A 13421-nucleotide genomic window follows, 5' to 3' on the forward strand; every position below is an offset into this window, starting at 1 on the left:
CCCAATGTTTGTTGGAATTAAGTTGAATAGTAAATCAGATCTCATCAATATATGACCTCTCTCTAGTGCTTGTTGGACTGCTCTTTCAATATTTAATTTGATTCTTTCCGCCCTCTCCCAATGTATGCACATTCTTTAATTTTTGTTATATTGGAGTTAGAATAGTTAAGCTGACACTCCCAATGCATGCACTTTTCCCAGTGTTCGATTCACTGGAGTATGAATAGTAAGTGGGATTCTCCTAATGAATGCACTTTCATAAAAGTTTGTTAGACTGGCATTAGAATAGTAAACCCGACCCTCTCAATTTAGGAATTTCCCAAATGTTTGTTAGACTGGAGGTAGAATAATAAATTTTAACCCTTTCCCCCAATGTATGCATGTCCCCGACTTTTTGAAGGATTTTAGCATCAATAGTGTGTTTTTTTAAATAATAATTTCAGTTTGGAGTTAGGTTACAGCATATTATTTCATCCTGGACTTTAAGAACATTTGAGAATATTTTATTAAAAAGTATATTTAATTTTTGTAATCACTTTCTTTGAGTTAATAAAAAAATGCACTGTTTTTATTTATTTTTTAAATATTCATATTGGTTATAGATTTTTAAATATTGTGTCTTTCCAAACAACTTTACTCAGCACATTTTTGCCAAAATATAATACAAGCTTTCACAACACAATAATTTAAAAATAAAAAATACAAATACAAATAAACTACATATTCTATAAAAAAAAAAAAAAAACGTAAACAGTGAAATTAACCTAGCAATCTATTAAATATTAAAACATTTAAAAGAGACTAAAAATCAGCATGGCCAAAGAAAGAACCGCCCAGTGGAATGCTTTGCAACTTCATTTATAATGTAATTTTACCTAGTCCTCTACAGACAGCAAAGACCACATATTGCCTGCTGTCAGTCCTTATAATTCTCAAGGCTTCTCTAAATCCTCTGACCCCTAGATTTTGACAAAGCGGAGCAACCCATTTACTTCTTGAGCTTTGGTACGCAGCGCAAAAAATAAAACATGTTCAATAGTTTCAATTTGTGAAATGAAAATGGGCACTGCCCATTTCTTGGGTTAATCACTCGCTCACAACTGACTGTAAATGAGGTGAGCGGCAGGGTCCCATATCTTAATTGCAGATGGAGCTTCCAGGCCATAGAAGGATCTATTTCATCAAGGAACTGTTCTATCTACAAAAACGTCTTTTAGCTCAAGAAACTTTTTGTACTGATGATCGCAACTGATTACTTTTCTTGTTTTAGCACTATTTGTCGCACTATTTGTCCCCTGATGAAGGGCTTAGTGCCCGAAATGCATTGGAATTCTGTACCACAGAAAATTATGTATTAATACATTTTGGATGAATGCAGATTTTTTGATGTACATTGTGATGTATATTTTGTCTGAATTCAAGACGAACAACGTATAAAATATTTTCATGAACAAGCACGAGAGAACCAAAAACCTCGAAATACCTCAAGCAGCTTCATCCCCAGGAAGACATCGCTTACTGACAAGATCAGAAAAATAAAAAAGCAAAGCAACATCTTACAATGTAAGCAGAGGAAAACGAGAGATGAAAATAACAGACTTCAACGCTATAACAAAGCATCCATCAGAGCCAGAAAAAGACAACACTACTCCACATTCACAATTATAGCCAGGGCACAAGTCGTAAAAAAAGAAGTGGGGGGGGGACGCTGTCACCGGAAGTGGCATCACAACAGGAAGTGACGTCACAAAAGGTGCCGAGCTCCTCGTCCCAGAGATGCCATAGAGTGAAGTACATCTGTTTGATAAAGCCATACCAAAGTTAGCATTAACCGCGAGGATTATAATGCACTTAAGAGTATATGGTATGGCTATATCATAGAACAGCTATAAGGAGATGGTTCTGAAAGCTGCAGAGGGGCTCAGCTCATGCTAGGGCACCCGCTCACACAAAACTAAGCACTTTGCCTCCAGGATTGTCAAGGCCTGCCATAGGAGTGACTTATAGGTTACTATGTGTCATATATATATATATATATATATATATATATATATATATATATATATATATATATATATATATATATATATATATATATATATATATATATATATATATAAGTAATGGGGTGATTACACCACCTTGTCCAGGCTGTAAGTACAGACATATGGTGTCAGTTTGGAAGGCTAACCAGGGGTTCCACAATACATGCTGCAGCCCCTGGTAGGCCTAGGGTGCACCTATGCCCTGGGTTCCTACGGTACCATATGCAGGGACTCACAAGGGTGACCCAGTAACCAATCTGGTATGTACCTAAAGTACATGGAGTCCATTTTATAGAGAAAGCAGATAGACTGGGGCCCTGAATAGCAGGGTCCCAGTCCAACTAAGTCGAAAACCAGCAAAACACCAGGCAAAAAGTGGAGGTAACCATATAGTCAGATTTCCACCTTCCTACAACTAACACATCCAGTTTGGGCTGCTACCCTGTAACTGCAAAGCGCTGATGATTATGTTATATGGTGTAAAACAACAATAAAAATGTTCTAAATAAAAAAAAAGATGGTTTTTCACTCAACTCTCCAATTTTACTGAGGAAAGTAGCTTGATGATGATCGACAAGCTGGAATCGGACAAGAGTGGGTAAAGTCAGACCTCATATCCACATGGTAAGACAGAAAATTCACAGTGGACTAGAAAAGAGCAGCTGCCTTACTGCTTCTGGACTTCTGAGCAGTATCCAATACTATTCACCACCTGACACTTATGTAGAGACTCATCTCGGAATACGTGAAAAGGCCCTATAATGGATTGCGTCATATCTCAAAGATGAAGCTTGGCTCTCACACCATCTTTCATATCTACCTCACAGCCCACATTGTGGTAAACCTCAGGAGTCAATCCTCTCCCCTCTCCTAATGAACATCCATCTAACCCCTTTACCACACCTGATCAGCTCATTCAATCTTACATGTTCCTTCTATGCAAACGATATGCAAATCATTCTAAAAAGCAATAGCCTAGCAGACATCTACCAGTCATGAGTTAGCAATTGCCTTGGATTCATTGATGAATACTTTCCATTGTCCAAGGTTGGCATCTCCAGCACAGGCTCAAATAGAGTTTGACCTTTTTCGGTAGTCCATAGCGACACAAATCTCATTCATTAAGCTAGGTCACAGGCTTAGATCAGCAGTTCTTGACACACTTAGTTAAATATGGAGCATATTAAGATCTGCTCATGCTCACAATATGGGCTCATATTAACTGAGATACATGCCCGGGAGATGCGGACGATAGGAGTAGGCCAAGCTGAGTTTAAAACAACCCCGACAACCCAAGGAGAAATGTAGACTCTGTAGTGAAACAAGAAACTTTTTACATGTTTTATGTTTGTTTCCTGCATTGTTTAAACCTTCCAGACATTTGCTGTGCCAACAATTAAACCTCCTGGATGTACAGTCTTGCAGGCAAGCCATTGTAGCAACCCTAAACCCATTCAACACAGTTTAGAATGTCAGGCTGGTTAAATTTATGTCAGCATTTGTGTACATGTTGAAAGAACAAGAAATGGTGAATGAGGCAGATGGAACACATAACTACGATCTTGTTAATAAGAAAGAGTTTTTAATCATTGCAAATCATTATGTATTTGCTATTAAATCTACCTGGCTTTTTGAATACCAGGTCCTGCTTGCTCCCAAACCCTAACTATTGAGGCACACTAGCACTTTATGGACTATATTGCACCTTGATTGTGTTTTTACAAGGAGAAGATAATGATACTTTTATCGGAATGTGTATTCCTTGTGTTGATTTGTAAATTGGCATATAGATCTCTTACAGGATTTTATTATGAGTGTTTTTATTTAAGCTGGGCATTAAGTTGTTTGTTTTTATACGTATCTGACTGATTGCAAAGGTTTTTATTGATCATGCAATAGAGTTATTCTTCATTGATGATTAACCACCTATATCTCAAAGCTGCAAGGACTGGTTTACAATGGCACAAACACCAGCCTACATACATATGGCCCAAAGAACTCTATGCCCTACTAGCTACATTGGTTTCCCCAAACTGGGGAACCCCACCAAACAAATGTACAACAGCCCTGGAATACAAATTGAATAGAGTAACTACACCTCTCCGCTCAACACTAGAAGTTCCAGCTGCCATTCTCTACCTGAAGACACGTAAACTGCCTAATGACATACTGGACTTCAACTGTTGGCCCTCATGCCAACTTCATAGACATAGTAAACTGCCTATCCAATCTTCTATCTCTAAACACAAGCTGGAGGACAGGTAATCTAGTCAGTCAGTCAAAATTACTTTATTCGGTTTATAGCAAAACCCATAAAAGTATACAAATGTCAGGAATCAAGCCATAAATACAATACAAAAGTTAAAAACTATCAATACGTATAATACAATAAATTTCATCATTAGCAAACATTTTTGAGACAAGGGAACACATCACAGAACAGGACATTACACAACAGATTCTAAAATCCACTATTTACAATATGTCCTCTTAATTTTTTTCCTAAATCTCATAGCTACAGTCAAAAAGTTTGCTACATTAAAAATTTCCCAGATGTTAGGCAATAGCTGGAGGTACATAAGGGCCGGTTTAACTTGTCTAAACCCTTTATTTTTAATTAGGGGTAGGATGAACTTTTTTCTAATTAAGTTAAGATATTTACAAAAAAACATAAAGTGCATGGTGTCTATAATAGAAAATCCGTCACAAGGGCAGATCTCCAGGTCTGTAGATCTAGTCCAACCTGGACGTTCAGTTAAAAGGAGGTGAAATTTGTTCAACCTGAACTTGGTCAACAGAAATCTATGATTAGCATTATTGACCGTTCTCAAGTATAATTCTAACTCACTGGAATTTATTAGTAGCTGATGTGCCCTTACAGATGGTTTAGTCAGCTCCTTGTCTTCTCTGTCCAGACCCTTTCTGAGCTTATATGTTTCCTTAGCCCATTTCACATCCCCCTTAACTAATTTAGATGGCTGATCAAACAATTCTGGACGACCTAATGTGTCAGCTAATTTTTTAACATAATTCAACCAGGGGATGGAATTACTATGCTCAAGGGCTAAAAAGTCCCTCAAAACCTCGTGATTTAATTCAAGTTCAGGGTTCAGCCATACTGCGATCCATTTTAAAAGTGGTGCTATAGTTATTCGGTCTTCTAAGTATTCCACCCCACATTCTTGATGGACAATATAACCAGGGGTTGATTGGGGGACCGATAAAATAGTCTTCAAAAACGTGTTCTCTACAATCTGTAACATCTTAACATTTTTAATGCCCCATAAATCAGCCTCGTACATAGCTAAAGAAATACATTTAGCATCATAAACTTTCAAGACTGCTTGTAATGGTTTTACTCCTAATTTCCACGCAAAACCAAGTACAGCCAGGGTAGACCTGGCAAAAACATTGCGTTTAGCAACCAATTGGGGCACCCATGTGGAGCTATCATCGAAAATAACCCCTAGGTAAGGAAATCGAGACCTTGGACAACACATTTCCCTCACAATGCAGGGTCTTCATTTGTTTGCTATTCTTACCCACCGCCATTACATGGGACTTCAAAAAGTTGACACTAAGGTCTAATATTTTCATAAAATAAGTTTAAAAGGCGTTGTAACCCTACTGGTGTGCGAGCTAAAAGAGCGGCATCATCCGCATAAAGTAATGCCGGTATAAAGGACTTGCCTGCTCTCGGTAGATCCTTACACGCCTCCCCTAACGTGGCACCTAGTTCATTGATATAGAGGGTAAATAATAGCGGGGCTAGGATACAACCCTGCCTAACCCCATTTGTTATCCTTATCTTACCCGTGCAGTTGCCCTGGCGGTCATATATGACTGTGGCCGTGAGGTCCCTATGCAGATCTGCTAGGAAATACACAATGTTTTCATCAATGCCTAACTTTAGGAGCAAGCCACATAGTTTGGACCTGTTCACTCGGTCAAAGGCCGAGGACAGGTCCATGAATGCTATTTACAGCGTACCCCTTTTGGCAAATGTGTATTTCACAATTAACAGTTGGAGGTTGAGGCTTTGGTCTATTGTGCCTCGCCCCTTCCTAAAACCGAATTGCAGAGCAGAAAGGATATTCGATTCTTCCAGTTTACCTGTAAATTTGCTCAAGACCACCCGACCTAAGACTTTCACTGCAGAATCAATGAGGGAGATTGGGCAATAATTGCTAGGTTCCCCTCTATTACCTTTTTTTAAAATTGGTACAATGACTGATTCAGACCAGGTAGCCGGGATACCAGATTTACATACTCTATTAAAAATATTGGTTAAAACTTTGGACCATAGCTTGACATCTGCTATAAAGAGGTCTGCAGGGACACCATCTAGTCATATTGATGGTCCTCCCACTATCAATTTGATATATTATCCACCTCACAATATCATCTAGCAATTCATTACCTTGTCCCTCAACAAAACAGTATAATGTGTGAAAGAAACCTTGATAACAGCTAGATGGAATAGATACAGGTTATACCTGTATGTGTAAATAACAAATAAGTGCTAACCAGACAGGCCTGCTGAGGCCAGAGAGATTTACCACATAAAGCTGGTCATGGCAGTCTCTATCAGTCTACCCTGTAGGTCACAAATTGCTAGTCAATGGAAGCCTTTAGCACAGTCTACTTTACAAGTCCTAAATAATCACATACTTTAAGTATGGACATCCTATAATGACGAATAGGGATGTCAATAACAGCCAATCTTGTCCTAAGTCTGCATATGACATCTAATGACTTTCATATAAAGGAGGTCTGTAAAGCAGGCTATCCCTGCACATCTCGGATCCCCTCGCTCTTTGTCGATGCCTGTTAACTCTTATTGATACAGAAGATTATAGAATGGATGTCGTCCTGCCAGAGTCAGAACAGGAAATCAGATTGAGAACATGCAAGATAAACTATCAACAAAATGAAGGGACCGGCAGATCCAATCTGAGTTGCCAGAATAACATTGTCAGAGCCATCAGGTAGCACCTTTTTGGAACTATTGGCTTTGCTTATGCGGCTTGCCATTCCAAAATGATGCAGTGCAGAGAAGCACATGAAGGAGAGAGTAATGCAGGGTATAGGGATGGTATAACGGGAGGCTTGCACCGGGTAAGAGACGGCAATGGAGAGAGCAATCCAGAGCGCCGGGTGGGTTTCCGGGAGTGAAAACACATGAGGGGGAGAGCAACATGTGAAGGAGCGGAGAGACTTGCAAGACAGGACAAACTAGAGACAGATCAACACAGAGGGTGAAGAGGGCTGGGGAATTTAAGAGGGACAATACACAAGGGCGAGAGCAACATGCAACCAGGGGGGATGTTTGACAAGGGGGGGAAGCACCGAGAGAGACAGCAAGATGGATCAAGGGATGGGGGGGGGGGGGGGCACATGAGGGAGAAGGCAACATGGAGTGCGGTGCTGAGAGGTTTTCAGCTAGAATAAGCCCATGAGGGAGAGACCAGAGCAATAGAGAGCATGGGTGTTTTGCACGCAGAAGCACGCAAGGGAGAAAGCAACACAGATATGTGCATGGGAAGAAAGGCACACTAGAGGGACAGCGATATGGAGCGGAGGGTGGGAGTTTAGCAGGGGGAGAAGCACGCAGGGAAGAGAGCTTGAAAACCCATGCGCAGTCATGGAGTGCTTAACCAAAAATAAAAAAGTGGTTCCCTGATATGAAGCAGTGGAATAATACAAGTCAGCCAATCAAAACACGGGAGATAGCTATGCTCCAAGAGAAGAACACTTCCTAGATGGACAAGAGGAGAAAGGAAAGCCATTGATTGAGAAGAAAGCAAATAAAAGTGAGAATAAAGACAACAATTGTTATGCTGAAGCCCACTGCAAGTTTCGGGTCAGCCCACAAAAGGTCTATACAACCTGGCCTGGCAGGCGAAAATGAAAAATATGTGTCTTTCCCTCATCCATCACACCGCTAGGTGCTGTGTATCATAACACGATACCGCACCGCCTGGCCTCCATGTACGATATAGAAAACTGTCACGCAAAGGCAACACTAGCAAACACACCCACACTGTGTCGAGCTAACCACCTGGACAAGCTCCTCGGTGCTCCTAAGCACTATCCCACAAACACTTAGCGTAGCTTTGCCCATAAGAGTTAGGACTCCTTTTACCAGCATTGGAAGGATGAAAGGTTGGTCCTGCCCATTTGTAGCTAGTGACATATGGAAAAATAAGTCCTACGACTGTATAGAGTGGTATGTAAAGAAGTTGATGTCATGGATGGACGAAATTGAAACAAGTTTTCAGGACGTAAGAACAGCCCGGAGAAATGCGACGGGGGGAGGAGGGGGTCTTGGAGGAGAGAAGATGACAACATATGCTAATGCGGGTGTGGGCTTGCAGTGACGAGAAGATCCCGAGAACTGACTATGTGTTAAAGATAGGGAAGGTGAGCTTACAGTGTAGGAGAGGAAACGGACAGAGATGGAGAGAGGAAATGTGAAGTGAGAAAAAGAGAGAGCAGAGAAAAGTACAGAGAAGGTAGGCAGACATGCGAGGAAGGTGGCATAAGATAGAATAGAGAGGTGAAAAATAATGGATTGAGAGAAAAATATAGAGAGGAAAAAAGAAGAGGGAGCGAGAGCAAGCTCGATGGGAGCGAGAAAAGAGAAAGCGAGAACACAGAAAAAAAATCTCAGACAGACAGTGCAGGTAAAGAGATAAGGGAGAAAGCACACTGAAAAAAATGCAAAAAGGAAGCGACCATACACCAGAGACCCAAACAGAGCGAGATGGATATAGAAAAACAGAAAATGCAGAGATGGAGAATAGAGATTACATAGTCGTAAAAATAAACAAAAGGGCGAAAAGAGAGACAGGAAGAGAGAGATAAGAGAGCAAAAGAGCAAGAGCAAAAAAATGAAAAAACAGAGAAACCAAGAGTGGACCGATAGGGCGCATAAAGATAGTGAGGGCTAGAGAATAAAGAGAAAGACAGAGAGAATATATGTATAAAAGAGAACGCAAAGAAGAAAGCGGTCACGCGTGTCAGTTCTGGAGAGAGAGAATCAATGCACAATGTAAGGCACCACGAGAGGAACAGAAACAGACCAAGTACACGGAGAGGAATTGAAACGAGAGAGACGCAGGTGCCTAGTGAGAAGGGATTTGTGTGTTCCGAGGGGTAAGAGGTCAAAGAGTCCTGGAGACACCTGTGCTGATGTTTACACAATCCTACTACTTACGCCAAACACCGGAAGAGGTTCCTGCGTGCAGCCGGAGGCAACCTCACCTCTCAGTGAGAGAACTCCCTCTGGCTGACATGCGAGGAAATCATTAATCCATACTCCTCCCGGCCCGGCCTCGGGAGATACGGGTCCGATACTTGGATCGTATCTGTATTTCCGCCTCCTGCACCCTCTGTCCTTCCGGACTGCACACCCTACCTCGGCAGCCTCACCCCTGCGACCTGAGCCCTGGCTGTCCACTCTGGGCGTGCAGAGCACAAGCCTGACCTCTACAACCCGCGCCAGGCTTCCTCTCGACAAATCCGGTGCTCTCCGAGTGACCCCTACATCCGACATGCGCCCCTCCCCACTCTCTGAACCTCAGAAACGCTCTGCCTGCCCCTTGGACCATGTGTGTCTTTCAGGATCAGTCAGATTGGCTCCTGCTGCGTTGTGGAGAACTCACATGACCTCTGAGCCATTTGTCATCCATTCTGATCCCTTGTCGGTCTGTCCTTCTGGAGCACTGAGTAGTTCGAGGTACTTGGGCTGCCTCCTGTTTGCCGGCATCACTGGTACACACGAAGCCAGGCCCCTATCCCCTGCCCTCCGCCGTCACGAAGTTGCACCAGTCTCTGCCCAGCAGTCAGAATCGAATGGTTCGACCCCTGGGGCCGAAGCCGTATGTCTGATGCACCTCGGGGAGGCACCCGAACCATCCGAAACTGCACGCTCCCAGCCCTGCCCCTGGTGCCCACACCTGCCTGGACTCTTGCTCTTTCTCAGCCTTGCAGTCCAAAGAACCCAGTCTGAGACCACGAACTTCCTGAGGTACTTCCGCCTGACCATGCAATCTACTAACTGCTGCAGCTTGGATCGCCTGGCCTGACCCCCATGCCATCAAATTCCTGCAGGCTGAGGCACTTCAGCGTGACCCCTGCAGGCTTCTAACTCCTGCAGCTCGGCACGCCCAGCCGTGCCCCCGGGCACCGAGGAGCCCGCGGCCGGCGCCCCGGGCCCATCTAACTCCTGCTATCTAGCAACCACCCTGACCCCTGCGGCCTAGAGTATGGCTCCTTCTCCCTCTAAACCTTGCACTGTAGACTCAGCTTGACCCCAACCTCGTAATCCTGTCATATGCATACATGTGTTTGAGCTCTTGAAGTTCACGAGGACGGCGACCTCTCAGCCAAATGAATATCAACGCGCTTTATCATGAAGCGCTTCCTGCCTCACAGTCACACTTGCAGCTTTGTACAGCTATAATAAATCACAAGTGCCGCCATTACCCACTGAGACTGTCGCCCTGTCTTCTGCCTCCGAAATGATAACATTTCTACTGCACGCAGATTTTAGCAGCAGTTGCCTTATCCCGCTTAGTTATCCGGTTTCCAATAGACCAACCACTGAGACCAGGAGGTTGAACACAAATCTCTCCAGCAGGTGTATTAACCTACGGTGCTGTGCACTGGGACTCGAAGTTGCCACCTGCTCACAGATCTCTGCAGCCGTCGCTTCAGCCACGTCACTTAGTCGGTATCCACGACCAGCTCGTTATACACAGACCCAGTGCTTTCTCACTACTGCTGTTCTACCCGGGCCAGCGCTACCTGCCAGCGTGTGGGGTTCATCCGGGTCCCGGACCCGGCAGTTGCTGCGGAGCTGTATCTGGGAAGCGGGTCTGTGGAGTCCGAGTCCGCTGAAAGGTTCAGTGTGTTCTGTGGAATTCCCGGACACCTGAACTCGGAGCGTTTGCTGAATCGTGTTCAGAGCAGAAACCGAGAGGGGCCGCTCAACTTTCAGCTTCAGGTGGGCCCAACGTAAATGCCTCACTTAAAGAGCCATCAGCACCCCTCTTGTTCTAGTCTCACTGGCGGGAGCAGGCTGGAACCATCACCGTCATGCCAATGGCATCCAGGAAACAAAGGCACTCAGCGTGTCACTTCGCAAGTATGTCAGCTAAACTATGCTGCAACAGAGACCTGAGTTTTCCGAGCACCGCACTCAAGAGAGATGCAGAACAGTCACAATGGCACGTATCTTCTTCTACACTAGTAGTACCCTTTAACCTGCAGCAACACAAGAATATCTGCGGCATTAGTAGTAACCGACGCAGCGGTTTACATAAGATACACACCCGTGACCTGCATGTTAAAGGGTGTGCTGTGCAGTTAACCAGTTATGCCATTTTTTGATAAATCAAACCTGTGACGACGCTACTCATAGATTTATCCAGAAAGTGAATTAACCCCCAGTCGTGGTATTATACACGGGGAATTGCTGGACTCGCGAAGATATGTGCAGCAGGTGCCTTGACCCATACGATATTTGAACATGCAGTATGTTTGTGACCGATATTGTAATCCAGAGCAGATGGTCTTCATATCTCCTGCCAGTTCAATTTGGGAAGAGCTTTTTAACAAAAAACCCAAATGCATGAATTGACTGTCCTGATCCTTAAACGCCCCCGGGACTGCCACCCGTGACCTCCAGTTTATGGAATCCCAGTGTATTCAATTTCCGGCTCTGACGTGGGTCCCGGAGTGCTTCGCCTGGATCTCTGCCCAGAAACGGCGCAAGCACACGTGAACCCCGCAGAATGAGTGCAGTAAACGCACAAGTGCCACCCCGAAGCAACGCACCACAGGCTCTTACCTTGAACTCCACCGAAAGTTGCGGGGTGTAGTCCAGAGTCCACAGGGCCCTGACCAGAGAGGCCAGCTGCTGGGTCATCTCGCCCTTTCCTGGAGGGGTAGGTCCCTGCTCGTCCCCGCCGCGGTCCAGCTGGGACTGGTACTCCCCCCAGCCCCAGGTACTCGGCCAGCAGGTCGGTGTTGCTCAGACACTGGACCACCGCGTTCATGAAGCAGGTGTTCCCGTGGTTCTTCAGCCCCAGGACGCCGGGGGTCTTCTCGGAGCCTCCTGCCCCAAGGGAGAGCCTCTCGCTGGGCGCCCGCGGCCTCCCCAGGTGGTTGTTGTTGTCGTCCCCGCCATGGATCGTTCCACGTGGGTGCGGGTCGTGGCTGGCCCCCCGCGGGTGGGCTTCGGCGGGACTGGGGGCAGAGGCGGGCACGTGTTTTCTCTTGAAGCCCCCGTCGTCGTCCTCCGCGTCTCCGCACCTGTCGGCTCGCCCCCCAGGTGAGACAGGGTGCCCAGAGCCTTCAGCACCCTGCTCATGAACTCCCCCATGGAGCGCAGGGACTTCCTCCGGAACAAGCCGCGCGGCTTCTTGCTGCCTCGCTCCTTGGGGGCCTTCTCCTTCGGCATGGGGCACGCCGCCGCGCTGCCCTGGTCACCCATGGTGTCAATGATGCCCAATGGGACCTACAGCACCCAAAACTGGCCCCTCCACTTCCCAACAGCGGCTGATGAGGACTGGGACATGCAGCGCCCCAAGCAGCGTCCTTCTGTTCCTACTGGGGCTGGTGGCAGATAGGGCCAGCGGCGCTCAGAGCTGGTTCCTTAGTTTCAACAACACCTACAGACAGACCCGTCTTCCATCAAGCATCCAAGACCCCCTTTCAGGACGGCAGCCCCTCAAACAGTCCACTCCTCTCCCAGTATGGTCGTGAACAGGACCACAGCACCCCAAAGAGACTCTCCTCCCAGTAGCACCTGGTGACCAGTGATGGACAGGACCGCAGCACCTCAAAGAGACTCTCCTCCCAGTAGCACCTGGTGACCAGTGATGGACAGGACCGCAGCACCTCAAACAGGCTTCTATCCTTCCTACAGTGGCCGCACACCACCACAATCCGGTCCTCTCTCTTCCAACGGCGCCTGGCGACAGCTCCTAGAAGACGCCAATCCCCGCCAGCAGCGCCGGGTGATGGAGCGGACCTGCCGCAGCGCAGGCGGATTCCTTCGGCCCCGCCAGGCACTTAGCAGATAAAGTCCGAGGGCTCGGCACCGCCAAGCAGCAGACCACGAGGACAGGAGACAACGGGTGCCCACCCGGGACCCCCTCACGAGGCAGGGCCCCGAAGGGACCGGGGCTCTAGCCCCCAGGCTCGGGCAGCGCCCGCTCTACCTGGGCAGGTGCACGGCTCCCTGCCTCCATGCTGCCTGCAACCAGCACACAACGCTTGGCTGCTGCTGCCTTCTGGCTTCCTATTTAGTGTGGGTTTTTTTTCTCTCCTGGCTCCACCCCCCCCCCCCCCCCCCCCCCCTTCCTC

General features: G+C 46.1%; 1 protein-coding gene across 1 annotated transcript in view; it reads right to left on the minus strand.

Moving 5' to 3' along the window:
* USP43 (ubiquitin specific peptidase 43) overlaps positions 1 to 12636 on the minus strand; it is a 929425-nt gene extending 916789 nt beyond the window's left edge. Inside the window, 3 exon segments of the mRNA XM_086930623.1 lie at positions 11902 to 12048; positions 12050 to 12372; positions 12375 to 12636. Of these exon segments, the coding sequence (XP_086786749.1) occupies positions 11902 to 12048; positions 12050 to 12372; positions 12375 to 12546 (642 nt within the window). The 5' untranslated portion in view covers positions 12547 to 12636.
* Positions 12637 to 13421: the final 785 nt, after the last annotated feature.

Source organism: Lissotriton vulgaris, chromosome 7, assembly GCF_964263255.1.
Source record: "Lissotriton vulgaris chromosome 7, aLisVul1.2, whole genome shotgun sequence".
NCBI classification, from domain to species: Eukaryota; Metazoa; Chordata; class Amphibia; order Caudata; family Salamandridae; genus Lissotriton; species Lissotriton vulgaris.